This window comes from Eptatretus burgeri, chromosome 4 (assembly GCF_056783735.1).
Source record: "Eptatretus burgeri isolate ZD-2024b chromosome 4, Ebu_testis_v1, whole genome shotgun sequence".
NCBI classification, from domain to species: Eukaryota; Metazoa; Chordata; class Myxini; order Myxiniformes; family Myxinidae; genus Eptatretus; species Eptatretus burgeri.
The window spans coordinates 45,165,923-45,192,413 of NC_140964.1; the positions used below are offsets into that span (position 1 = coordinate 45,165,923).

The 26,491-nt window shown below is 41.3% G+C and overlaps 1 protein-coding gene across 7 annotated transcripts in view; it reads left to right on the forward strand.

Moving 5' to 3' along the window:
• LOC147027941 (voltage-gated delayed rectifier potassium channel KCNH8-like) overlaps positions 1–26,491 on the forward strand; it is a 603,764-nt gene that overhangs the window by 565,864 nt on the left and 11,409 nt on the right. For all 7 annotated transcript variants that reach the window (XM_085877809.1, XM_085877808.1, XM_085877806.1 and 4 more), the window contains 2 exons: positions 9,918–10,282; positions 17,495–17,586. In XM_085877809.1, the coding sequence (XP_085733935.1) occupies positions 9,918–10,282; positions 17,495–17,586 (457 nt within the window). The remainder of the gene's footprint in view (positions 1–9,917; positions 10,283–17,494; positions 17,587–26,491) is intronic.

Below are 26,491 nucleotides of genomic sequence, written 5' to 3' on the forward strand. Positions count from 1 at the left end.
AGCCACCAGTCCGTCCGTCCACAAATACTTTCAACTTCTTCTCTGAAATCACACATGAAATTCTGATGAAACAACCACAACCTTTATCACCAAAGGTCAACAACTTAAGTAAGATTTCTAAAATCTTCAATTTTCATCTGAGTTGAAATTTGAAGTGGATTTATATTTCAGGTCACTGAATTCAACCAACCAATTATTTTTGAGGTCAACATCGACCAAAAGGTCAACATAAGCCCAAGGTCAACAACTATTTCTAAAATCCTCAATTTCCATCCCATTGACTTGAAATTTGAAGAGGATTTGCATATCAGGTCACCAAATTCAACCAGTGAATTATTTTGAGGTCAACATAGGCCGACTTTATAAGATTGTCAATTTTCATCCGATTGACTTGTAATTTGAAGAGTTGCATATTAGTCCGGGAGCCAACCTGTGCACGAGGCTGTTTTAGGGTTGGACCTTACAGCCTCTGCTATAAAATTTTACACCCCCAGGATGTTTAGATATATGTTTGCAGTTCATGAAAACCAATGTTGGCAATTCATAAGCTCTTGCGAAAAATTTTGGCGGACGTTTTTGTTTGAGGAAGATTTGAAAAATTTGATAAAACAGCAATTGTCAATAAAATTTCTAAAAAAATTAAAAAATCACATTCATGAAAAATAAATGTGAACTAAATGTAAGAATTAAATCAGTGCATTGTAAAATGACAAAAAAAAAATTGCCTTTGTGGAAGTAAACCTCGTAAAAGTACATAATTTTGTGAAAAATGCCTTAAAAATAACGTTTTTTGAAGATGGCCTTTAGAACTTTTCTTATCATAGGCAGATGCTGCATTAGAATACTAATTTCTCTTAATGTGATATGAACATGGTATCCATGGCTAATTAAAACAGCAAATTTGATTGAGTTCTATCAATTTTTAAAGAGAAAATTAACATTTTTGTCAACCAAAGTTACCCCTACCCCCAAAATCCTCTTACTCTATTGAACACAGTTCGGTTAAGGTTTGCTAGATCCAGGTTGGGTACTTCACAGTTCACTCTTCCAAAGGAAAATTCAATGGTGTTTGGAGTGACATGGCCCTGGAGCAGACATACAACAATGAAGGGAAGACATCTCTGTTCAAAGGCATATCTCAGGCACCAGCTGCTCGAGATAAATATGTGAAGACAGCACCATTTCTCACAGCTGTATCAGAGAACATAAAGTCTATGGCTAATCTAGGCCAACAGGAATCTACTCATCATGGAGAAACACAGAAGCAGGCAACAGAAGAACATATGCATGTTGAGGAGATCAAGAAAGTGATATGCCAGCAGATGATAAACCCATTCCAGTGTAACAACCAAGTGGTTCTGCTCAATAGAGCAACTAGTGAGAAGGCTGCTTCAAAAGACTTGGTCCATGCTCAAGCTAAGGGCATGGAAGCCATTATGAAAGCAGAAGAGGTGGTCTCTATTAAGATTGAACCACTGAAGCTGGTAACTTTCTCCTCACAGAAGAAATCAAACCCATCAAGGAAACAGAGTTTAATCAGGATCTATCAAGATGAGACTGCAACTACACGTGTGCTGTGTTTCTATCGAGATGCCGACCCAGTCACAAGACAGATTGCATTTTCCCATGAGTGGACAGACTACCCATCATCCCTGTTTGAGGTTGATCCACGCTTAGCACAGGGGGTTGTAATGCGCAAAGGCAACGAGTCTGATTTCGTGGCAGTGCTAATTGCTGAAGCTGAGCAGGATGTTGTTTTACAGCTGCCATCATTACCACAGAGTGACCTATACACAGTTTATCTGGTAGACACAATGGCATTTGTAAATAAATACCAAAAAATGGGTGCAAAAACATTTGGTGAACTTCCCCAGCTGTATCTTCGCAAGCTCCTTCAGTTCAAACCTGAAATGTGCAACTGTGTCAACATCATTGGTGATCAGGATGATTTTGATGATAGCCATACTTTGAAGGGTGATGAGCAGCAGAGGAGAAACCAGACAGACCAGGCAAGACAATTCTCACCATCCAAGAGTCTAGAAATTCCGGACTGGAATTTACTCATGAAGAATCCAAGAAATAAAGGAAATCTTCAGAACTTCATTGGCACTTCCCTTTGTGAGAGTCCTGAAGCTATTCCGGATGGAGTGACCATCATTCTTGGTAGTATGATGGAAAACAAAGGTCACACTCTTTCCATCACATCAGCATCAAGTTCAGTTCTGGACTTACCTTGTGAAGAACATGAAGAGGCAGACACAAGGATTATTGCTCATCTTGCATATTGTGTGGAATATCCTGATCACCATTGAGCTGTTGTGCATGCAACAGATACAGACATAATTATGCTGTGTATATATCACTTCTGCTGCTTGAACACATTGCAAGAACTCTGGATACAACGGCAGAATCAATACCTACCTATTCATGAGCTGGTAGAAGTGTTGAGCAAGAAGTACCAGAAAATCCTCTTGATGTCGCAGCCACACTTCTGTGCACATATGTGTTGTGTGGATGTGACACAGTGAGCTACTCATTCAGAAGGGGAAAAGAAGAGGTCAGGTCAGGTATGGGAGCATGTGCCAGAACAGCGCGTCGCTGCGTCCACTTTCCGCCGGTACTCCAGGGGCCTCCGTCTGGCCATCCCCCAGGCAGATGCCTGGCCCATCCCCATCTCCTTGAGATGCTCATCAACCTGCTGCAACCATGAGGCACGTGGTCGGCCCACTGGCCTCCTCCACTCATGAGACTCCCTCGCTGAGAGAATCTGGTGAGCAGGATCAGCGTCAGGAAAACGAGCCACATGTCCATACAGCCGCAGCTGACGCTCACGGACTATGCAGGTAACAAATCTCATCCGAGTCTCTCTCAGCAACCGCTCGTTGGACACAAAATCCGACCAGCGATAGCCAAGGATTCTTCGAAGAGACCTGGTACCAAAGGAATTAAGTCTCCGTCTCAGATCCTTGGTCAAAGTCCAAGTCTCGCACCCATAGAGCAAGACTGGAAGTACCAAGGACCTGAAGACTCGGACTTTCGTCCTCCCGCACAGGTACCGGCAGCGCCACACCCCATGATCCAGTAAATCCATGACTCCCCAGGCCCGACCCAGACGTCTATTGACCTCCGGCTCACAACCTGCGGAGACATGAATATCACTGCCAAGGTAAGTGAATCTATCCACGACCTCAACATCCTCACCACAAACAGACACAGACAGGACAGCAGCATCCAAGATGTCACCGAAAGCCTGGATCTTAGTTTTGACCCAAGAAATCCGTAATCCCAACGGCTCCGACTCATCATTCAGCACCTCGAGGGCCCCAAGAGGATGTCTAAAGTCTCCGCAAAGATGACTGCATCATCTGCAAAATCAAGGTCCGAGATCTTGACATTGCCAAACGATGCACCGCAACTTTATCTCTCCGACATCCTCCCTAAAATCCAGTCCATACAAGTGCTGAAAAGTGTGGGGGCAAGTACACATCCCTGACGAACTCCAGTAACAACTGGAAATAAGTCAGAGGCGGTACCACCACACTCCACAGCACTCTCAGTACCAGAGTAGAGTTCAGACATCAGATCGATCAGTTTCGGTGGCACCCCACGAAGACCAAGAATTCTCCAGAGGACATCCCGATTCACTGAATCGAACGCTTTACAGAGATCAACATAGGCTGCAAGCAGCCCCTGCCGAAACTCTCGTCTGTGTTCGGTGAGGACACGAAGTGCAAGGATACGGTCAATCGTTGACCTCTTTGGTGTAAAGCCTGACTGTTCTGGACGCTGGTGCTCAAGCAGATGGTGGCAAACCCTATCAAGAATTATCCGAGCAAAGACCTTGCCCGGCACTGAGAGCAGCGTCACCCCTCGGTAGTTGTTGCAGTCTTGGCGATCACCCTTCCCTTTCCAGAGAGGGACAACAAGGCCCCTCTTCCAGTCAGTTGGGATGATGCCTGTGTTCCTGTGAAAAGAAGAGCGGCACAGGTTTCTCTGGGACTGATAGGAAACCTTCCCCACCTTGTTGATTTTGGAAGAGATAGTGAAATGGCAGCAACAGAATGTGTCATTGATGAGGCCAGAGTATACTGGACTGCTCTGCATGGCCAAAAAGGGTTCAGCTGTTTGGATACCCTCAGGCAGCATATGTTTGTCTCTTCAAAATTAGACCTTAGGTCACTGCCAGCAACAGAAGATGCGTTTTACTTCCTTGTTTTAAGAGCATTGTATCAATTGCTTCTGTATAGACGTGCACATCTCAGTGACCGAGCACTTCCCCCAGCCACAACATTTGGCAGAACTCTTATCAATGGAAAACTGGTCCCAATTCTCATGTCTAAGCCAGCCAAGCCAAACATAGACAAAACTGTGTCTTGCATGTGCAAATTATCCAAATGTCTGAAACGATGTTCATGCAAAAAGGCTGCTGTGCCTTGCTGAGTGACATGCATATGCCTTGGTCAGAGAGGTTCATGTGGTGGAGTTGTTTCAGAGAGTGACTCTTCCTCTGAAGAGGATGTTTCATGTCACAATATTGTGTTAATCCATTTCTAATTTTATCTTCCTTAAAACCATGGCATGTAAAAGTATGTTCTTGTTCCTGACCCCATTGATAGTCAAGCATTTCTGAGTTGCATAAATCTTTTGTTGTTTGACATATAACCTTGTCAATTGTAGGTAGGTTAAATCACCAATTGTGATATAGGAAATGAACTCCTCTTTAATATGAGGGGTCATTTGTGTATCTAGGTTTAGTGGTTATGATTTTAGGACAATATGAATTACCCCTACCCCCATCCTACATCTTCGCTTTTGCCAACATTTTGTTATCAGAGGGGGCTCGCAAAAGTGTTGACTGTGTTGTTGCGCAAGAGTTTCACCATTGCCAACATTGGTTTTCATATACTCAAAGGGTGTCTCTTTATGAAAATCAACACAAAAATTTTATAGCAGACCGGGCAATTTTTTTTTAATTTTGATCGGTTGGCTCCCGGACTATATATGGTCATTGAATTCAACCACCAATTATTTTGGAGGTCACATTTGTTTTATGGATTTTGTAAGTATCGTGCTCTGCACGACGTCTTCTTCTTCTTGTACATTGCTCCCTCCCAATTCCATATGTAGGCGATGCATGATGCCATTTCTGGGTGCTGAAGGAAGGGAGTACTCCATTTTTACTCTGTTTGTTTCCTTGTTATTTGGCAAAAAAAAAATATATATATATATATATATATATATTTTTTTTTTTTTTGAGAAGTATGTTGATCACCTCCGTTTGTTTGATTGTCTGTTTGTCTGTCTGTCTGTCTGTCTGTCTGTCTGTCTGTCTGTCCGCTTGCCTCCAGCCCAAACCACTCAACCGATTGTTCTGAAATTCAGAGATTAATGTCATCAACGCTGCGACGGTCTCGCCTTGAAGTTTCATAAAATTCGGTCTCCAGAAAAAGTCTACATAGGTCAATTGGTCAATTTGAGCCCAATTTTCTAAAATCCTTAAATTTCATCCAATTGACTTGAAATTTGAAGAGGATTTGCATATCAGGTCAGGGAATTCAACCACCTATTACTATTGAAGTTATCTTAGGTCAAAGGGTCAACATAGGCCATAAGGTCAACCCAAAATAGACCAATTTTTTTTTAATTTTTTTTTTATAAAATTGTCAATTTTCATCCAATTGACTTTCAATTTGAAGAGCATTTGCAAATCAGGTCACCGGACTCAACCACCTATTAATTTTGAGGTAACTATAGGCCAAAAGGTCAACATAGACCAGAAGGTCAACATAGGCCAAATTTCTAAAATCCTCAATTTTAATCCAATTAACTTGAAATTTGAATATCATTTGCATATCAAGTCACAGAATTGAACCACCTACTAATTTATAGTTAAACAGGCAAAAAAGGTCGACATAGGCCAATTTGGACCAAATTTTCTAAAATCCTCACTTTTCATCTGATTGACTAGAAATTTGAACAGGATTTGCATATCACGTCAATGAATTCAAACACCTATTAATTTGAGGTGAACATAGGCCAAAAGGTCTACATAGGCCAATTTGGGCCAAATTTTCTAAAATCCTCAATTTTCATCCGATTGACTTGAAATATGAAGAGCATTTTCATGTCAGGTTGCTGAATTTAAACACCTATTAATTTTGAGGTAAACATATGCCAAATGGTCAAAATAGGCCAAAAGGCCACTTTGGGCCAAATTTTCGAAATCCTCAATTTTTATCCGATTGAGTTGATATTTGAAAAGGATTTACATATCAGGTCAATGAATTCAACCATCTATAATTATTTTTGTCGGTATCATAGGGGAAAAGGTCAAAATAGGCCAAAAGGCCAATTTGGGCCAAATTTTCTAAAATCCTCCATTTTTCATTCGATTGACTTGAAATTTGAAGTGCATTTTCATGTCAGGTCGTTGAATCAAAACACCTATTAATTTTGAGGTCAGCATTGACCAAAAGGTCAACATAGGCCAAATTTCCAGAATCCTCAATTTTCATGCGATTGGCTTGAAATTTGAAGAGCATTTTAATGTGTGGTCGCTGAATTCAATTACCAATTAATTTTAAGGTCAAAAGGTCAACACAGGCCTAATTTCTAAAATTGATAGATCGGGCCAAAAACTAAAATATATCACTATATTTCGAAAAGTTGTGGACGAGTTGTGACAAAACAAGGCAGATGAGTTGGATCAGTGACAAGAACAAGCGGATTGGATTTTTGTTCGGATCGAGCCCATCAGTGGGGATGCAAAACGTGAACTCTTCTACCTGGCAGAGATATGTGATCTCTCGATTGCCGTTCTACTATGTGCTGTTTTGCGAAGTTGTCAATGAGTGATTTTTCATTTGTTTCTTTGTTTTCTTGTTTGTTTGTTTGTCCAGGTGATATCTCAGCCATCCTTTCATCTAGGAAGCTGAAATTTGGGGACAAAAGTGAAGATTGCTTTGGCAAAACTGGTTGTTTTTTGATTAATCAATTTATTGATTAATTCCTTAATTATTATCAACTTATTAATTTCTTATTTATTTCATTTCTCATTCTGGCAATATCTCAAGCACATTTTGAGCTGGGAAGCTGATATTTGGACATGACAGTGACCAAGTGATTTGGCTATATATCACATCTTTGTTTTATTGATTAATCAATTAATTGATTAATTACTTAATTATTGTTTATTAATTACTTATTTATTTTATTTCTCATTATGGCAATGTCCCAGGCACCTTTTGAGTCAGGAAGTTGATATTTGGACATGAAACTGACCTAGGGATTTGACTACAAAGGATATTTTTGATTTATAGATGAACGAATTAATTTATTGACTTTTCTTTCTTGCTTTTCAGGCAATATCTCATCCATCCTTTGAGCGAGGAAGCTGAAATTTGGGGACAAAAGTGAAGATGTTCTTTGCAAAGTGTTCCTCTCAATTTTTTGATTAATCAATTAATTGATCAAGTACTTAATTATTATCGATTAATTGATTAATTTATTTTATTTCTCATTCGGGCAATAGCACAGGAACCTTTTGAGCTTGGAAGCTTATATTTGGACACAACAGTGAACAATTGATTTGGCTCTCAAGATAATTCTTCATTTAAATGATTAATCAATTTATTATTTTATTTTTTGTCCGGGCAATATTTCAGCCATCCTTTGAGCAAGGAAGCTGAAATTGGGGGACAAATGTGAAGATGTGCTTTGGTGGAAAAGGTGTTTTTTATTTTTTTGATAAATCAATGAATTGATTAATTATGTAATTGTTATCGATTTATTCATTATTTATTTTATTTCTCATCCTGGCAATATCCCAGGCTCCTTTTGAGGTAGGAATCTGATATCTGGGAACAAAAGTGAAATGTGCTTTGGCAAAAATGTTATTTTTTATTTTTTGTTTAATCAATCAATTAATTTCTGAATTATTTAATTATCGATGATTTGTTTATTTATTTATTTATTTATTTATTTATTTCTCATCTGGGCAACATCTCAGGCACCTTTTGAGCTAGGAAGATGATATTTGGACATGACAGTGACCAAGTGATTTGGCTATAAAGAGTATTTTTGATTTATTGATTAATCAAGTAATTATTTTCTTTCTTGCTTGTTCGGGCAATATCTCAGCCATCCTTTGAGCTAGGAAGCTGAAATTTGGGGACAAAAGTAAGGATGTGCTTTGGCAAAAAGTTAATTTTTTATTTTTTGATTAATTACTTAATTATTATTGATTTATTAATTACTTATTTATTTTATTTCTCATCCTGGCAATACCTCAGGCATATTTTGTGCTAGGAAGATGATATTTGGACATGACAGTGACCAAGTGATTTCGCAAAAAGGGTATTTTGATGTATGTGCTGCAAGGCGACATCGCCGTGCACCGAAGGTGCCTGGTGATGTCTTGCACTGGAGGATTGTTATTTATTTATTTGGAATGGGGGTGGTGTACTTTGAATGTACCTCTACTTCTTACTTATTTATTTTATTTCTCATCTGTGCAATATCTCAGCCACCTTTTGAGCAAGGAAGCTGATATTTGGGCATGACAGTGAACAAATGATTTGGCTACAAAGGGTATTTTTGATTTATTGCAAAATCAATTAATTATTTAATTTTTCGATTAATTACTTAATTTTCAAAAAGTTACAGACTCAGATGAAACAGTGGTGGTTAAGTTATGCTATTAGCCAATTGATTAAGAAATTAATTATTTTTCGATTATGATTTATTTATTTTAATTATGCAATTGATCAATAATTCAATCAATTATTGTACACCACTCCCTCCCAATTCTTTCTCCATGTGCTGCAAGGTGACATTGCTGGGTGCCAAAAGTGCCCCGTCGATGTCACGCACTGGAGGATTTGTTATTTATTTGTTTGGCATGCGGCGGTGTTCTTTGAATGTACCTCTACTTGTTTGGTGTTGTTTTATGATCTTTTAAAAAAAGCATGTTTTAATCTGCTAACTGAAGGTCCCTGTGTTAGCATGCGTCTAACTAGTTGTTTTAATCTATTGACATCGTGCTCTGTATGGTTGCTCTCACAGTCCTAATTATTTCACCTACAACCGTTCCATAGAATAGCTTTTTGGGAATATTGCTGTCTAAGTATGGCATTCCTTCAATGTGGAATGGTAAAGCATCTTGTTTATCAAATAATTTGGTGTGAAATTTATTATAATTCTTACTTGCTTATTAGTATTTTTATTCATACTTACATACACACATACATTCATATATACATACATTCATATATACATACATAGAATTGCCTTCTTAGTCCCCTGCTGGTTTCACTGGAGGGGACTATAAGTTTGCTCGCTGTCTGTCTGTCCATCCATCTGTCTCACCTGTGTTTTTTTTTCAGACTTTTTTCCAAACCCTTCAACATATTCAACTGAAACTTGGTACATGGCTTTCTTATGATAAGTTACAGAACAAGTTAGAGTTTCAGGGCATTTCGTCAATTTTCACAGAATTATTCCCGTTTTGGACTTAGAAAATATCACATCAGAATGGAACATGTATTGCAAGTAGTTTTTGCTCTTATTTAATATCGTAGGACTATCATTGACCACTCCTGCCCCTTCACTTTCTGCCACTCAACCACTCATGTGCTACATCTTCATCTCCTTGTTCTCCTTTGATCCTCTATCAGTCGAGTTAACTCTCCATTAATCTTGATTTCTGTGTCCTATTTTGTTTTAGAAAAACAATTATAGGTGGAGAGAAACACCAGATAGATAATATGATGTTGAGGGAAGTCTAAAATGGTAAATGATCTGATTCAGTGAGGTACAGCATGGTTCGTTTACAGTATGAAATGAACACCTGATTCTTCATAATGTTCGATCTGGCAGAGATAAAAATTCTGAGGCTAACAAAGACCTCACTTTCCCAGGGGAGCTCCGAGATCAATGGTGACCTTCCCAGTCGCTTGCCATCCATTCAGGAAGACGAAGAGGACCATGAAGAAGAAGATAGTGCCGATGAGAATACACCACTTTCTCCCTGCTCCATCGGGTCATCGAGCTTGCCGTCTCAGAGCTCCACATCCTCGGCAGTTTTCTACCCCTACGGGCTAAAGCCTCGCTCTCTACCATGTCTCACCATGAAGGCACGGGTAAATGCAGCGCAGACAACGTTGAGTACTGAGAGACAATCTGAGGGCCTCGCGCCGTGGACGCGGGAAGAACAAACTTGTTGGAGGGACAGCTTACAGCCTTCCATGCCTTACTCCTGTCATACTGCACAGCTAAGTCCAAGGTAAATATATGATACAATGTGGTTTATAGTGATGTATTTGAAAGTATCATGAACACAAGCAGCTCGATAATCCAAGCTGACGAAACCCCATGAGGTGACACGGATACATTTGGATAGTTAATTTGTTAATGTGACCTTTGAAACTCCAAAGCTCCTTCTTTCGGTTGTTGTTTTTTGCGGCACTTTCTTGTAATTTGTCATTGAGATTTGCTTGAGTATATATGGTATAAAATGATTGCAGAAATTAATCTTCTTTGTGAAATGTTGTCCATTTAAGTAACATTTTTTTTTGTCTGTAAATAACTTTTTGGTTTCGTTTGTCGAATATGGTTATTGCATTAAACATTATTTTATCGTTTAATTTACTATGATACAGGTATTCAGCAGAGATATCACCTTTTATTAATCTCCTCCATACATTGACACTCTCTTTGTTTCCATTTGCACTATCAATGCATTGTGGGTAATAGAGTATTACTTCGAGGGGATTTTGTATTTAACCCACTCACTGTATTATCCTTATGTATATGTATATGTAAATGGACATATGTCTGGTTTTAAACATATATTTTATCTGGCTTCAGCAATTCTGTGCACAAGAAGACGACACCATGCCGGACATTTGTTATAATGGCAAATTTTGCACATGTGCATGCATGTCAGTGAACAATGGAAATGTGTGCACACATCATGATAGAGTGAAGGGGTTAAAACACAATTCACGTTTGACTACTCCAGCGGTCAAAAGTTTTAGAACACCCCCATTTTTCCAGTTTTTACTGAAATTTAAGCAGTTTAATGTTTCAATGTACACTGAAATTAAAGCATAGAACAAATATACAATTGCAGATAAAAAAATAAATCATGGAATCGCTTTGTTGAACAAAATTTAATCTAAATCTTTGACTCATCAAAGTAGCCACCTTTTGCAGATATAACAGCCGAACATACTCGTGGCATTCTTTCTACAATGGAAATCAAATATTGTTCGGAAAGTTCTTCCCAACACTGGTGCAGAAGTTCCCACAAATGTGTTGCACTTGTAGGTTGCTTTGCTTTCACCTTTCTGTCCAGTTCATCCCAAACCAGCTCGATGGAGTTTAAGTCTGGAGACTGTGCTGGCCATTCCATGATTTGGAGCCTACCGTCTTGTTCTTTTCTTCTAAGGTAGTTCTGACATTGCCTGGAGGTATGTTTTGGGTCATTATCATGCTGTAGAATGAACCCCTGACCAACTAGGCGTAGACCAGAGGGTATTGCATGGCGCTGCAAAATGCTGTGGTCGCCCTTTTGGTTCAGGGTGCCAGTCACTCTGTGCAAGCCACCGACTCTGGATCCAGCAAAAGAGCCCCAGATAATCACGCTTCCTCCATGTTTGACAGTTGTCACACACTGAGGAACCATTCTTTCACCTACTCGACAGCATACAAAAACCCTGCATGATGAACTGAAGATTTCAAATTTTGATTCATCGGTCCATAAGACCTTCCAGTTTTCAGTAGTCCACTGGCGGTGCTTCATGGCCCAGGCAAGCCTCTTTTTCTTATTTTGCCATCTTAGCAATGGCTTTCTTACTGCCACTCAACCTGTCAAACCTGCAGCTCCAAGTCTTCCCTTCAAGGTTGAAACTGAGACTTCCTTACTTCGACCAGTGTTAAGTTGTGCTTGAAGCTCCTGTCCTGTGAGCCACCTATCATGCAAGCTGTTGGCTCTCAGAAACTTGTCTTCTGATTTTGTTGTGGCTTTGGGTCTGCCAGACCTCTTCCTGTCAGAGTTTCCTCCAGTTTCCAAGTGCCTTTTGATGGTGTAGGAAACTGTACTCACTCTCACCTTGGCTTCCTTTGCATTTTCTCTAAAGGAAAGACCTACACTTTTCAGGGTTACGAGACGACCCGTGAACCCGTTGTGACAGCGGTTGATAAATAAATCATTTCCAAAAAATAAAAAAATAAAAAAAACCTCCAGCGAAATTTGTTTTTTTGAAAAACAACTGGAGGTTGTTTGCAATGATCAAATAATCCCGGAGTACTTGACTGAATCAGGAATTGATTTCTTAATATTTATTTCGTTGCCCAATTTTAATGAAACGATATTGTGCGTCACTGTGAAAAAAAAACAAAACGGAGAAAAGAAAGTCGAATAAATTATTGTGCGTAATGTTCCAAACACATTTTTATTTATTAATGAACATGGAAGTATTAGAACAAAATGGCGATGTTTATTTTATGCTTAAAAATAAATCGTTCTTTGTCGACACTAAATGTTTGAGATTTTTTAATAAATCATTTCAAGAAAAAAAAGATAGCTCTAGCAAACTCTACCGCTGAGGTTGTTTGCATTGATCAAATACTCCCAAAGAGTACGTGACTGAATCGGGAATTTATTTTTTAATAATTTTTTTCGTTGCCCGATTTTTAACAAAACTTGATACTGCACACCGCAGGAGAATGGTGAGTAAGGTGGCCCTAAATTTTTTGCCTTATCGTGTACCGTTTTGGCTGTATTTCAGGAACATACATTACATACATACATATATACATACAAGATGAGAGTTTTAGTAATATGTAGATGATGCTCTGTTTGTCTTCCTTTGTTACTTGTCTTTTTCTCGTCATTATGATAGCAATATACTACTTCCTGCAGTGAAATATTGTCCAAATAATGCTTCAGAGGGTGTAGCAACACAGTCTGTTCCAACACTGCTTTTATACAGACAGAGGGTTTGTAACAAATCATCAAAAGTTGAGACACCTGTAGGAATTGTTTGCATCAACTGTCAAGAGTTAATTACTTCCATTGCTGCAGAACAGCTGCAGTTGCTAACCCATTACTTGTTCCCTGAAAAGGGCATTTTTTAACAACTCAGAAATTTACATTATTTTTCAGTTTTTGGTAACCTAAACTTTTTTTTAACCTCTGGCAGTTTACCGCTTAGCTTTGTACCATTTCAGGTTATTCACTGAACTTGAACTGCTTAAATTTCAGTAAAAACTGAAAAATGGGGGTGTTCTAAAACTTTTGACTGGTAGAGTATGTTGATATTTGCTCCATTCGTCTTCGTCTTTCATATGTAGCAGGTATCTGTGAGTAGTATCATTTGCTGGAGGCACTGCTTTGCCACGGTGCAGTGGCCCCTTAGATTAGAACAGAAATTTGTAGCTTGTTTTGGGTGCAAGCGATAGCTCGCCTGCTCTTAATGAAGTACACCATGGGATCTTCTAATTTCAGCAGGTCGGAGACAGTTTAATAAACATCAGAGGGACGGCACACACATTTATGTCTCATGCTGCCTGCAAAAAACCAGGATGAGTTTATATAGCTTGGTCGAGATTCAAACCCAGGTTACATAGCTCAGAGGTGAGTGTGCATACCAAGAGGATATCCTGCCAGCTCCTATCACTCCATTGTTACCTCTGCCACCGAAGGTTGTATTTCATCCCTGTCTGTTTGTTTGTTTTGACGAAAATTGAAATTTTTCATCATATATCGGTCTGTCTCGTTTGTCTGAGTGTGATAACTGATGAACACTTTCAGCTATCTTTGTCAAACTTTACTAGAGTAATCCGAAGGACAAAAGTGAGGTTGTTAGTGTTTTTTGACTATCTTTGTCAAAGGTCAAGGTGACAGTGACATCATTTACATAAAACAGATCCAACCAGAAGTGTTTGCGCGATGTGATGTCAAAGTTGATACAAATGAGTTGGAAAACATCACCTACAAATTCCCAGCAGATTTGATAATCCGATCCTTATTAAAACCCATGATTTCCCTCGGGGCTAGGAGATAGATGACACAATTCCAAAATGGAACAATCCGTTGACGTGTAACATCATTTCCATGGCAACAAAGTCGCCCATGTTAATGTATGAAGGTTTTTTTTTTTGTAAAGGCCCAAAAAGACGATAATTCAGAAACGCTTCAAGATACAGGTATCAGAATGCAGCCATGTTTAAAGGTGAAGGTGACAGTGATGTCATTTGCATGATTGTCATCATACCTGTCAGGCTGCCGCCTGACGCCTTCTCTGTCTGTCTGTCTGTCTGTCTGTTTGATGGTCTGTGAGCAGGATATCTAAAAAAAAGTTTATGATAGATTCAGCCAAAACTCAGTGAAGAGGTTGGTTGTGTGACAACGATGAATGGATTCGATTTTGGTGAAGATCTGGTTCTGGATACTGGAATTAAAAAATATATATATATTCGAAGTGATTCTTCACCATTGAGAGATAGGGCGAAAGCGATATGTAGCATGATATCTCAAAATCTCAAAAGGTTCTGGACGGATTCGGAAGAAACTTTGTGGATGAGTTGGGGAGGTGGCAAGAACAAGCTGATTAGCTTTTGTTCAAGGTACCAATGCAGATCCGGCATATCAGTGGGATACAAAATATAAACTGTTCAGCCTGGCAGAGGTATGTGCTCTACTGAGTGTCGTTCAAGTTGCCATTGTAATCTTAATCAAACAGAAGACCAAGAAGGAACCTGAAGAAGTAAAAAGCAAAGATTTAGTCATCAGGTGGAACCTGGATAGGATTCGGATTTCAGCTGCTACTCCACTACCATCAAACCCATCCAGACGCAGCCAAGTGAGCCTTACAGAAAACTTTCTGCAAGAATTAGAATGAATAAAGAAAGCTGAAAAAAAAATTTGAAACAAATGTGAAAGGAACAATGAATAAAGATGTCAGGAAGAACCCAAATAGATAGATTTCAGCAGTTACCCCCCAGGCTCAAATGCAGCAACATGTACAAGCTACCCGAGGTGATTGAGACAATAAGGTGGTTTACCCGTGTCACTGAAAACATTTTGGTTGTTTCCCCACACTAAACTTGGGTTAAAGTCTCTACGCACACGAGCATATTCACTCTTGCTTTGCAGGATTAACTGCTCAGCTAGATAACGATATTGTTTTTTTCAGGATAAAGACTGTTTTTATTCCATCATAATTACACCTTTGTTCTTATTCCACCTTCTTCAAGAACTCAACAACTTTGGCTGAAGCTACTATTTCTCTCGACCGCTTCCTCAACCACTCCTGCTTTAAAAATGCTCATGAAAAGTCAATGGCATTGTCCAATTTCAATTTCAGATTCTTTTTTTCATCTACGTTGTGGCTTATGTACACGTCACTGATGTACCATTCGATGTTTTTCACACGAGTGAAGTGAAAACAGTCGGCATCCATTTTTCAGACAAAATCTTGGAATATGACGGTCGTACTCGAGCGTTTCATTCATGCAGTAATTCCACCAACATGACATGTATGTTTTTCTTTCAAGGTATTCTGAGTTGCTTTGTCAACGCAAGTTTAATCTCATGCCAACATTGGTTTTTGACCTCAGTTAAGTCACCGTTGCCCATCAAATCCCAGAAAATGGCCATTCATCTATCTATAATTCCAGCAATGTCTGTGTTTCTGTCTGTGACCGCTGTTTCTCGACAACTACTGGTCCGATCTAATTGAAACTTGCCACATATGTTGCTGGGGACCTGAGTATGTGCCTTTTCAAGGTTTGATATTAATCGGACAAGTGGTTCCCAAATTATGGCCATTTATTTACCAAACCAATGACAGGACACGGTACTATGACGTCACAATTGACGTCACAATTCTTCTTTATTTTTTTATAAATTTTTTTTTGCACGTACGGGCACACTCATACGGGCACACACATACGGGCACGCACTAGTATATGAAATGTGAATTTGGTTTCCGTGTTGGGGCTGCTGCCCAGCAAACAACTACATGAAAACAAGCAGTGTGTCAAGGGGTATCCAGTTCAGGAAGACCTGACCAATTTGGCCCCTTACACTGGGCAGATATTTGCAATTTGTTCAGGTGCTGGCAATAACTCTCCAACTCTTTATCCCCCATCCATACTCATGATATCTTCTGCCCCAAATGGCCTCATTCCCAAGCACTCCACTTTTCCTGGTTAATGTGATTTTTTTCCACCTCTTTCGCACCTCTTCTCATTTGCCAGTGGTGTGTTCCTTTTCTGTTTCATCCCCACTTTTACATTCCTCTTCTTGCTGTGGTTACATCTTGTGTGCAGCTTATTCACACCATGTGTTCTTCTCCCTGTCACCTTGATCTCACTCACACTCTCACTTCTACTCTTCTGTTGGTATTTCCCCCTTTCCATGTTGTTCCCTTTCATTCTGCTCTAGCACTTCCACGAGCCTTGACAATCCATACAAAAAAAAAAGTTATTGTGGAATCTATAATGTCCATCAACAACCAGTGCTGGCAAACGGGTTCTCTGACTTAACATCGTTCCCGATGGACACGCGCGCGCGCGCACACACACACACACACACACACACACACACACACACACACACACACACACACACACACACACACACACACACACACACACACACACACATACCAGGTGGGATCACGTCAGCCTGCCCGGGATCCTGCATGTGAAACACCAGGATGACAGTTTAGAGCTGGGTCGACATTCTAACCCACACAAGTGTGCATACCTCTAAGCTATCCTGCCAGCCCCATCTTTGTCCTGGTCCACACCTGATTATACCTTGCTGCTTACAAGCTGTAACATCAGAATAAACTTCACCTGTTCCTTTGGACCCACAAATAAAGTGACAAAACACGTCATCTCCAGATGACCCTGCTGCAGCAACATCCTTTCTAAGGTTTCGATCACGATGCCTGTTCAGGATGTTTGTATATATGTATCTACACGTGTTTTTCTCATGCATAATGCTTTCCTTTAATACCATCTTTATTTTTTGATTAATTATGTATGTTGCAGAAGAGAAAGTGTAACTGATGTTTCTATATCCAAGTGTTTTCAAAGTGTGGATTTCACAGTTGGTGATCGAGGATGTCATGTTTTCCCCCCTTAAGGTTTCCTTAGTGATGATAGCTATTCTCACAGGACGAGCATAATTCATGATGATCGAGAATTTTACCTTCCAAAAAGCGGACAATCTTTGAAAACAATTGGAAACCAGATACCGCCGATGAATAATAAATCACACGCTTTGTAAAGTTGAGATGTTTTGCAGTCCTTTGTAATTGATCGGCAGTTTCAAGTTGAACTTTTCTCAAGAAGTCAAAAATGATTACAGCCTTTTATTGTAATGGTCGGTTTGATAAAGTTGTCGTCAAAAGAAACAAAAAAACTTTTCACTTTGACTCAATGGCCCTGTTTATCTCCATCTGTGGTGTGCCTCCAGGGTTGTGGATGGAACCGAAGACACGAAGATCGCTTCCAAGGCAAAGACATTTGATTTCACCACTGAGCACTTCAGCGCACGCAGAAACAATGGTGACAGAAAAAACCCACTTGGGCCCTTGCCTATTATCAAAGTTATGTTTTTGTAAGGAATATTATTAAATGGAATGCCAATACCATTACAAGGGATACTATATACATTTGTGTATGGTTCATAATATCATTCATTTCTCTCATCTCACCTCGTCATTCCAAACATTTGACATACCAAATTGTCTCTTAGTTTTAGCAGTACAGTTATAGCTTATTAGCAGTTGTTTATGTCCACCTACTCATAATCTTAGTGTTAAACTTGTAAAGTTTCCATTAATACTCTTTAAGATTACTTTTCCATTCGACGATGGACATCCGCAGACATCAGGGCCCAACCAACCCTCATCAAGTTTGGTTCTTGAGTTTTGAACAAGGATCTCCTGTATCTTGAAGTTTCTCTGGATATTTTACACCAGATACGTGTGGTTAGTTACTAAGCTTTTTACTGAAGTTTTCATCGTTGATTAAGGAAGGAAACACAACACAGGGAGATGCCAGAAACAGAGGAAAAGGGGTAAAGGCCTTGTCATACCTTGACGTTTTAGCCAGCGTATGGCAAGGTCTCAAAATGTATGTAAAACGCTGGCGTACGCCGAACTATTGATGTTTTTTTTAAGTTTTGGGCGTATAATAACATGTCGGACGTATGCATAACGTATTAGTAACGTACACAGAACGTTTCAATCACATATAGATAACTTATACCAACGAATGCTGAGCGTGTTGTCGGCGTTCACAACCTATGCCCAACGATAGTCTAACTTATGCATAGCGCGGCAGCGTATCGCCGACGATCACGTGGCGTAGGCTATTAATAGGCTGCGGCTCGACGATTCAAATCATAACCGCACTCGACATCGAAGTGTGAAGCCGCCGTCACACCTTGACGTTTTAGCCAGCGTATGCCGACGTATGAAAAATTGGCCGAACCAAGCTGGCACACGTCGAATCCGTTATGGGTAAGTTTTGTATACGTTAATAGCATGCTGGCATACTTCGTCAAACGCCGAGTACGTCGAGAAATTTTCAGCATGTTGAAAATTTCTCGACGTACTCAGCGTATGACACACGTTCCGCATACGCTGGCCATAAGTTGTAGGCACGTTACGCGATCGTTGACACACGTCGAATACGTTATGGGTAAGTTTTGTATACGTTAAGAGCACGCTGGCATACGTCGTAGTATTCTGGCATACGTCGTCAAACTCCGAGTACATCGAGAAATTTTCAGGATGTTGAAAATTTCTCGGCGTATGACACACGTTCCGCATACGCTGGCCATAAGTTGTAGGCACGTTACGCGATCGTTGACACACGTCGACACACGTTACTTGTACGTTACTCATAAGTCGAAACACGTCGAGGTGATGGTTAGCCTCAGTGTTCCAGACTCCATGGTTTTTTTTTTGTTTTTTTTTCTTCGGTATGACAGTGATGTTGACACTTAGATTTCTAGTGCGGTTATGATTTACATCGTTGAGCGGCATCCTATTAATTATATTATACTATAACCGCACTAGAAATCGAAGTGTCAACATCACCGTCATACCGAAGAAAAGAAAAAAAAAACCATGGAGTCTGGAACACTGATGCTAACCATTACCTCGACGTGTTTCAACTTATGAGTAACTTACAAGTAACGTGTGTCGACGTGTGTCAACGATCCCGTAACGTGCCTACAACTTATGGCCAGCGTATGCGGAACGTGTGAGTCATACGGTGGCATACATCAAAATTTCAAGCATGGAAAATTTGTCGACGAGCTCGGCGTACTACGACGAATGCCAGCGTGCTCTTAACGTATACAAACTTACCCATAACGTATTCGACGTGTGCCAGCGTTTTAGCCAAACTTTTCATACGTCAGGCATACGCTGGCTAAATCGTCAAGGTGTGACAGGGCCTTAATGAATGAAGGTGGAGTATTTATACCTTGTGGTCATGTGTGTCGGATTGGCTCGCTGTGCTGTGCAAATTCAGACATAATTCTCCACAACTCTTCTGATTGTACTCCTCGTACATAGATTGTCGTTAAGATGAATAGTCTGTAATACTAATTTACTACGACAAATGCATTGTTGAGGCTCAGCATGAAGGTTTTTACAGATATTACATGAAGGCCTGTTTTACTTCTTAAAAATCGAACCATGGTAATGCTTTGTCGGCTTTGACAGGGTTGATTATTTTTGTTCATCTTGTTCATCTTGTGCATCCCGAGTAGAAATATGTATATAGTTTCGTGAAAGTGGTTGTCGTGGAGTCCATTTGTGTTGTTGCGTTCTAAAGTGGGAATGACAAGAATCTCTATTAAGCTTAAACCTTCAACTGTGGTTTGCAACCCTGATTATCACAGCCTCCGAGAGACGCAAATATTTAAGTTATCCTGATTTATGATTTTTTAAGACCCATGCAAAGCTGTGCTGCAATCACATGAAGCTACACCCTTGTGTGAAGTCACACCCTTGTGCGCACAATTTTCCACCATTCAGAATTCATTATACTGATCAATAGCAGGAACTAACGGAACTACAACAGTACTCAGTAGAGCACATACCCCCACCAGGCTGAACAATTTACGTTTTGTTTCCCAATGATAGGCCGGATCTGGATCTGGACCTGAACCAAAATCTAATCCGCTTGTTTTTCTCACCTAACCAACTCATCCATCTAGTTTTGTCATAACTCGTCCACAACTTTTTGAAATATCATGCTATATATCGTTTTTGGTCCCATCTTTCAATGGTGAAGAATTACTTGAAAATTCTAGTGTCCGAATCTTCACCAAAATCTAATCATTTCATCCTTGTCACACACCCAACCTCTCCACCAAATTTCGTCCAAATCCATCCTCAACTTCTTGAGATATCTTGTTCACAGACAGACAGACAGACAGACAGACAGACAGACAAACAAGAAAGATGTCGTGCATACCATGATACTTGCGAAATCAAAATAAACAATATTTTCCATGGAAACACCAATTTGGTAATTTGGAAAATTTAACCTATCAAATGTTTAACCTCCGCCATCTTCGAAGAGGGATGGAGGTTACTGCTTTCACCCCTTTCTGTTTGTTTGTTTGTTTGTGAACAGTATTATGGAAAAACTCGACGGATTTCGACGAAACTTGTGGGGGGGTTAGGTATAGTCCAAGGATCATGCCATTAAATTTTGGACTTGGTCCCCCCCCCAAAAAAAAATTGTTAGAGAAAAAGAATTTTTTTCTTTTGCATTTCTACATGTTTTAAGTGATTTCCAACCCCCCCCAAATTTTTTTTTACCCCCCCAAAAAAATAGAGAATTTTTTTGCATTTCTACATGTTTTAAGTGATTTCCAACCCCCCCCCAAAAAGAATTGTTAGAGAAAAAAAAAATTTGCAACTTTTTTTCAACAAAATTTTGATTTTTTGGTTTTTTTTGCATTTCCACATGTTTTCAGTGATTTCCAACCCCCCCAAAAAAAAAAATTGTTACCCCCAAAAAAATTGTTAGAGAATTTTTTTTTTGCATTTCTACATGTTTTAAGTGATTTCCAACCCCCCCCAAAAAAATTGTTACCCCCCCAATTTTTTTTTTTTGCATTTCTACATGTTTTAAGTGTTACCCAACACCCCCCCAAAAAAATTGTTACCCCCCAAAAAAATTGTTAGAGAAAAACTTTTTTTTTTGCATTTCTACATATTTTAAGTGATTACCAACCCCCCCCCAAAAAAAAATGTTTGAGAAAATTTTTTTTGCATTTTTACATGTTTTAAGTGATTTCCAACTCCCTCCCCCCAAAAAAATTGTAACCCCCCCCCCCAAAAAAAGAAAAAATATATATTTTGCATTTCTCCACGTTTTAAGTGATTTCCAACCCCCCCCCACTCCCAAAAAAATTGTTAGAGAAAAAAATTTTTGCAACTTTTTTTTCAACAAAATTTCGATTTTTTTTTTTTTTGCATTTTTACATGTTTTAAGTGATTTCCAACCCCCCCCCCCCCTAAAAAAATGGAGAAAAGAACTATAACTGTCAGCACTGTTGACATCATACTTATTGAATAAGATATAGGGTTCACTTGAGTGACCAAACAGTATTGGCGGCGGAGGTTGTGCACTGTCCCGAGTGCTCCCCCTCTAGTTTACGTGATGGAATGTTGTACATAACAAATTTGATTGATACATTTTCTAATTGCCTCCTGATAGGTATTTTACATGTTTTGTATGGCACTGACCTTGCTTGACCTTTGAATAATTTTGTCCAGATTTTGTACACATATACTACACATACATACAAATAAGCTGTGTCAGTTTCAATCTAACGTCTTGAACAATTCCTGAGTCTTGGCAATAATAAAATCACAAAATTATCCAATTTGATTAAAATGGGGGTGAATTTGTTGTCATGGATACTGTTGTCTCTTTGACATGTGGGACTTTTTCCAATGCCACGAACCAAAATGAGCAGAACCTGAAAAAATGAAGATTTTTTTTTTTTTTGCACCCTCTCAATTTGGTACTGAGGTGGTTTAGGCCGAAGTCACATTTGCTCTACGGCGAGGATACTGTGGCCGTGTGCCCTATGAAGTGACAGAAACGTGCGGCGGCCGCAGAGTTTCTGCGGTGGCCTCAGGGTGGCCCTACGCCGTTTGGCTATCTTTTACAGGCCGTAGTGGTCGCCGTGGAATTGTAACGCGGAGTTATAACTTTTTTAATTTCTACGTTCTCCGTCGCAATTCGACAAGCTGAAACAAAAGAACAGGTAAAAAAAAAACAAAAAAAAAAAACCCCACTCGTTACCGTCCGTCTGGCCGCACGTTCGCCTAAGGGCCCCCCTGCGGTCCCCCTGCGGGCACCTTGCGTCTGCCTTGAAAATTATATGGCCGCCGCAGAAACGCCCTAAGGTCACCGTGCGACATCAAATTAAAGACCGTACTGCACCCCCACGTTTTCGGTCTCCACAATTTCTAAATACGCCGTGCGGCTCACCGAAAAATAAAAACATATGTGACTGCTACATTGTGTGACCGTGGAAATACTGCGGCCGCCGTATAATTGCTAGTGGCCGTAGATTTTGTAGACCCCACGGCCGCCGTGGCAAATGTGACTTAGGCCTTACCAATGGGGGGCTTTTTATGACTGGTGACCCTCAGGTGTTATTACAGAAGGCCCTCAGACAGAAGGTCTAATGGGTTATATAGGGTCTTTGGGTCCTTAAGGGTTTTCGTAGTCTTTTTTTTTTTTTTGTATACCTTGGTCGAGGCTCGTATGAGAGCAAACACACAACTCACAGCAAGGAGGCATGAGACAAGAGGGGCGGGAGTGGAAGGGACAAAACAGTGGGGAACAGACACATTAGGTGAACTGTGGAAGGGAGAGGGATGGGACGGGGAACATGGCGAAGAGAAGATGGACATTTCAGGGACTTTCAGGAAGGAAAGCAGGAGAAATGAAGGAAGTGGGCTTGGGTGGATTATCGGGGGGTAGAAAAGATCGAGGATTTGGATGGGGGAAGATAAGAGGTGGTGGTGAACAGCTGTTTTGAAAGCCTGGAGGGAAGAATGGGAAAGAATAGAGTGAGGAAGTATATTCCAAAGGCGGGAAAAAAGAGGAATGAAAGAGTGAAGATGAGCAGTGATTCGTCATTTTGGTAGTTTTACCAGAAGGGGGTTGTTAGCGGACCTTGAGCGCCCTGTGGAAATGTGGTGGAGACAAATCGCAGAGAGAGCAGGGGGGGCAAGGCTGGAGAGGAGTCGGTAGAAGACAGAAAGACCACCGACCAACCTGCGGTGATTGAATGAGAGGCCCAAAGACTCAGCTTCATTGCGGGAGATGCCGATGATCTTAAATGCCCTGGTTTCGACAGCGTGAAGCCGAGAAAGGTGGGAGGCAGGAGCACCAGCCCAGAGGGGAGAGCAGTACTCCATCAGGCTATGGACAAAAGCTTTGTAAGTGGTCAGGAGCTCAAGGCGGCCGAGGAAGGACTTAGCACGACGGAGGATTCCCAGTCGGCGACTGGCTTTTGAGGCGAGGTTGGAAATGTGACTTTCCCAGGAAAGGTCATGGCAGATAGTGAGACCTAGAAGCTTGAAAGAAAAGACTTCTTCCAGAGGATTGTTGAGAAAGTGGATGGGGGGGTTTTGTAAACGGTCCTTTCGAAGAGACATAGTGAGAGTGTGAGATTTGTCTGGATTGAAAGACATGTTCCACGTGTTGGACCAGTTTGTGATTTTATCCAGAACTCCATTTAGGGCCACACGTTGACTGTGACAGGAGAGGAAGTTTGCGAGCCATGAGTGGAGATGGCCTTGGATACCATGGGAAGAGAGTTTGGTGAGTAGGGCAGGGTGCCAGACTGTGTCAAAAGCACGTGATATGTCCATGGATACAGCTCGGATTTCCTGTCTGGCATTGAGGACCTCCATCCATTGTTGGGAGAGCAGAAGCAGCACATCCAGGGTAGAGTGACCTGGTCTGAAACCAAATTGATCAGAAATCAAGCCATTGGAAAAGAGGAAGGATTTAATGTCTGAAGCGATGAAGGATTCCATAACCTCGCTGCTGATTGGGAGAAGGCTGATTGGTCTGTAGTTGCAGGGATCTGTTTTTACACCTTTTTATGCAGGGCGTTAATGTTTTCTGATTTCCAAGCAGATGGCAGATGACCTTGAGCAAATGAGAGGGTGAATAGAACAGAGAGAGGGTGAGCAAGAGCAGAAGAGCAGCTTTTAAGGACACGTGGATGATGCCATCTGGACCGGTTGCAGAATCTGAGTCGAGGTTTGACAGCAATCGCTTCACCTTGTCAGGAGAAAAGGACACAGAGTCCAGAGACAGTTGGGTGCGACTGGGTAACGTGGGTTCAGAAAGCGATGGGTTTTGGACACAAGATTTAGCTGCAAACACTGAGTTGAGGCATTCAGCCTTTTCATGTGCGGTATCAGCAGTGCAGCCATTTGAGGTAAGGGAGGGGATGGAGGGGGAACATACACCAGAAACAGATTTGATTAGACGCCACCAGGATTTTGAGGAGGGAGAGAGGTTTGAGAGTTCAGACTTGAGATGAGAAAGATGTTGTTTTCTGGCTCTCCTGAGGGGAGATACACACTTGTTCCGAGCTTTATGGAAGGAACTGAGATTGCCCTCAGTTGGGTTTGCTTTCCATGAGGCAAAGGCAAGTTGCTTCAGGACAACTGCCTCGCCACAAGCTTCAGTAAACCAAGGGCGGGAGGAAGGGTAGGACAACTGAACACGAGAGGGGATAAATCTGTGCATGAGGGAGAGCAAGTTTCTTTGAAAGAATTCCCAGGATGAGTTGATGTTTGAGAAAGTAGTGATAGGAGACCAGTCTGTAAGTTTGATGGCTGCTCGGAGACCCTGCCAGTCGGCGAGAGTGAAATGCCAGACTCGACGGCGGTGAGGTGGTTCTCTGATAACAGCCAGAGAGATGTTCACTTTGACAAGGACGTGGTCAGAAGAACCAATTGGAGCGAAGGAAGAGCAGCAGATATTGTCAGGGAAATTTGTCAAAATCAGATCCAGAAGAGATGGAGTACCATTGGTCTTAGGGGTCATAAAGTATCTTGGAATCTAAAGGGTCTAAACCTAAGGGGTCTTCAAGGTCTTTTGGCTCTTAGACATCTGAAGGGTCTTTAGGGTCTTAGGGATCTATAGAGTCTTTTGGATCTTACTGGTCTTATGGGTATTTGGGGTCTTCTGAGTCTTAGAGGGTCTTCAGGGTAAAAGGTCTATATGTCTAAAATGGATGTTTTTACATATTGTTGCGAATTCGCGCCCGCCAGCGTGCGATCGGCCGCTTGACTCGAATGGCGGCCGCCTCGCCCACCGGAACGGACAATTCTGTCGTGACCCTCTCGGACCAACGCCGGGAGCTAGTCACGGGTGGGGGTTTAACCTCACCACGATCGTGCCAATTGCCCACCCGCGCAGGATAGGGTCGCTCGCCAAATTCGATCTACCTAAGTACCTGCGCGAATGGTCGACTGGGCGATCGCACCTCGCCACAGGCCGACTCCGGACACGAACCGCTTAAGCGCTCCGTTCCGTGCTATCGGGATAACTGAGCGGTGTCAGACTCGACGGCGGTGAGGTGGTTCTCTGATAACAGCCAGAGAGATGTTCACTTTGACAAGGACGTGGTCAGAAGAACCAATTGGAGCGAAGGAAGAGCAGCAGATATTGTCAGGGAAATTTGTCAAAATCAGATCCAGAAGAGATGGAGTACCATTGGTCTTAGGGGTCATAAAGTATCTTGGACCTCGCCACAGGCCGACTCCGGACACGAACCGCTTAAGCGCTCCGTTCCGTGCTATCGGGATAACTGAGCGGTGTTATCGTCGGCCTCGACGGTTCCGATTAATTATCAGGCGTTTTAAGCCCACTACGAACCCTTTACGTGAAACAGGATGGAGGGTCAATAAAGAAAAGACGAAGCGAAACGGGAAAACAGTTCACACAATGCACATTTATTACGTGACACACAGAAAACACACATATACAGCCAAACAGTCAAAATTCACATATAGCAGTTACAACAAAAGAAACAATGACGCAGAGTTACTACCGAATACGCGTACACACGGCAACACTTATACAGTTCTACTTTACAGACGGCGCCAACACACATTTACTCAAAAGCAAAGGAAAGAAGCCACCCTAAATAGACAAGGGGGCAGACGGGCCTGTTGGCCAATATGCACGCGTGACCTGAAGGAGCGGCCAGGTCCGCGAGACCGGGTGGGTCCTACCCGCGTCCTCGTGACGCGTTGGAGGACGAGCTGCAGATGTGGCTGCGTGGCTGTGCCCCGACTCCGTGCTCCTTGGCGGGTTTCGTTGGCACGACGTTTGGAGTGGGGTGGGAACGGGGCCCCCTTTGTTGCACTATCTCAGCGCGGGGGAAAAGGGG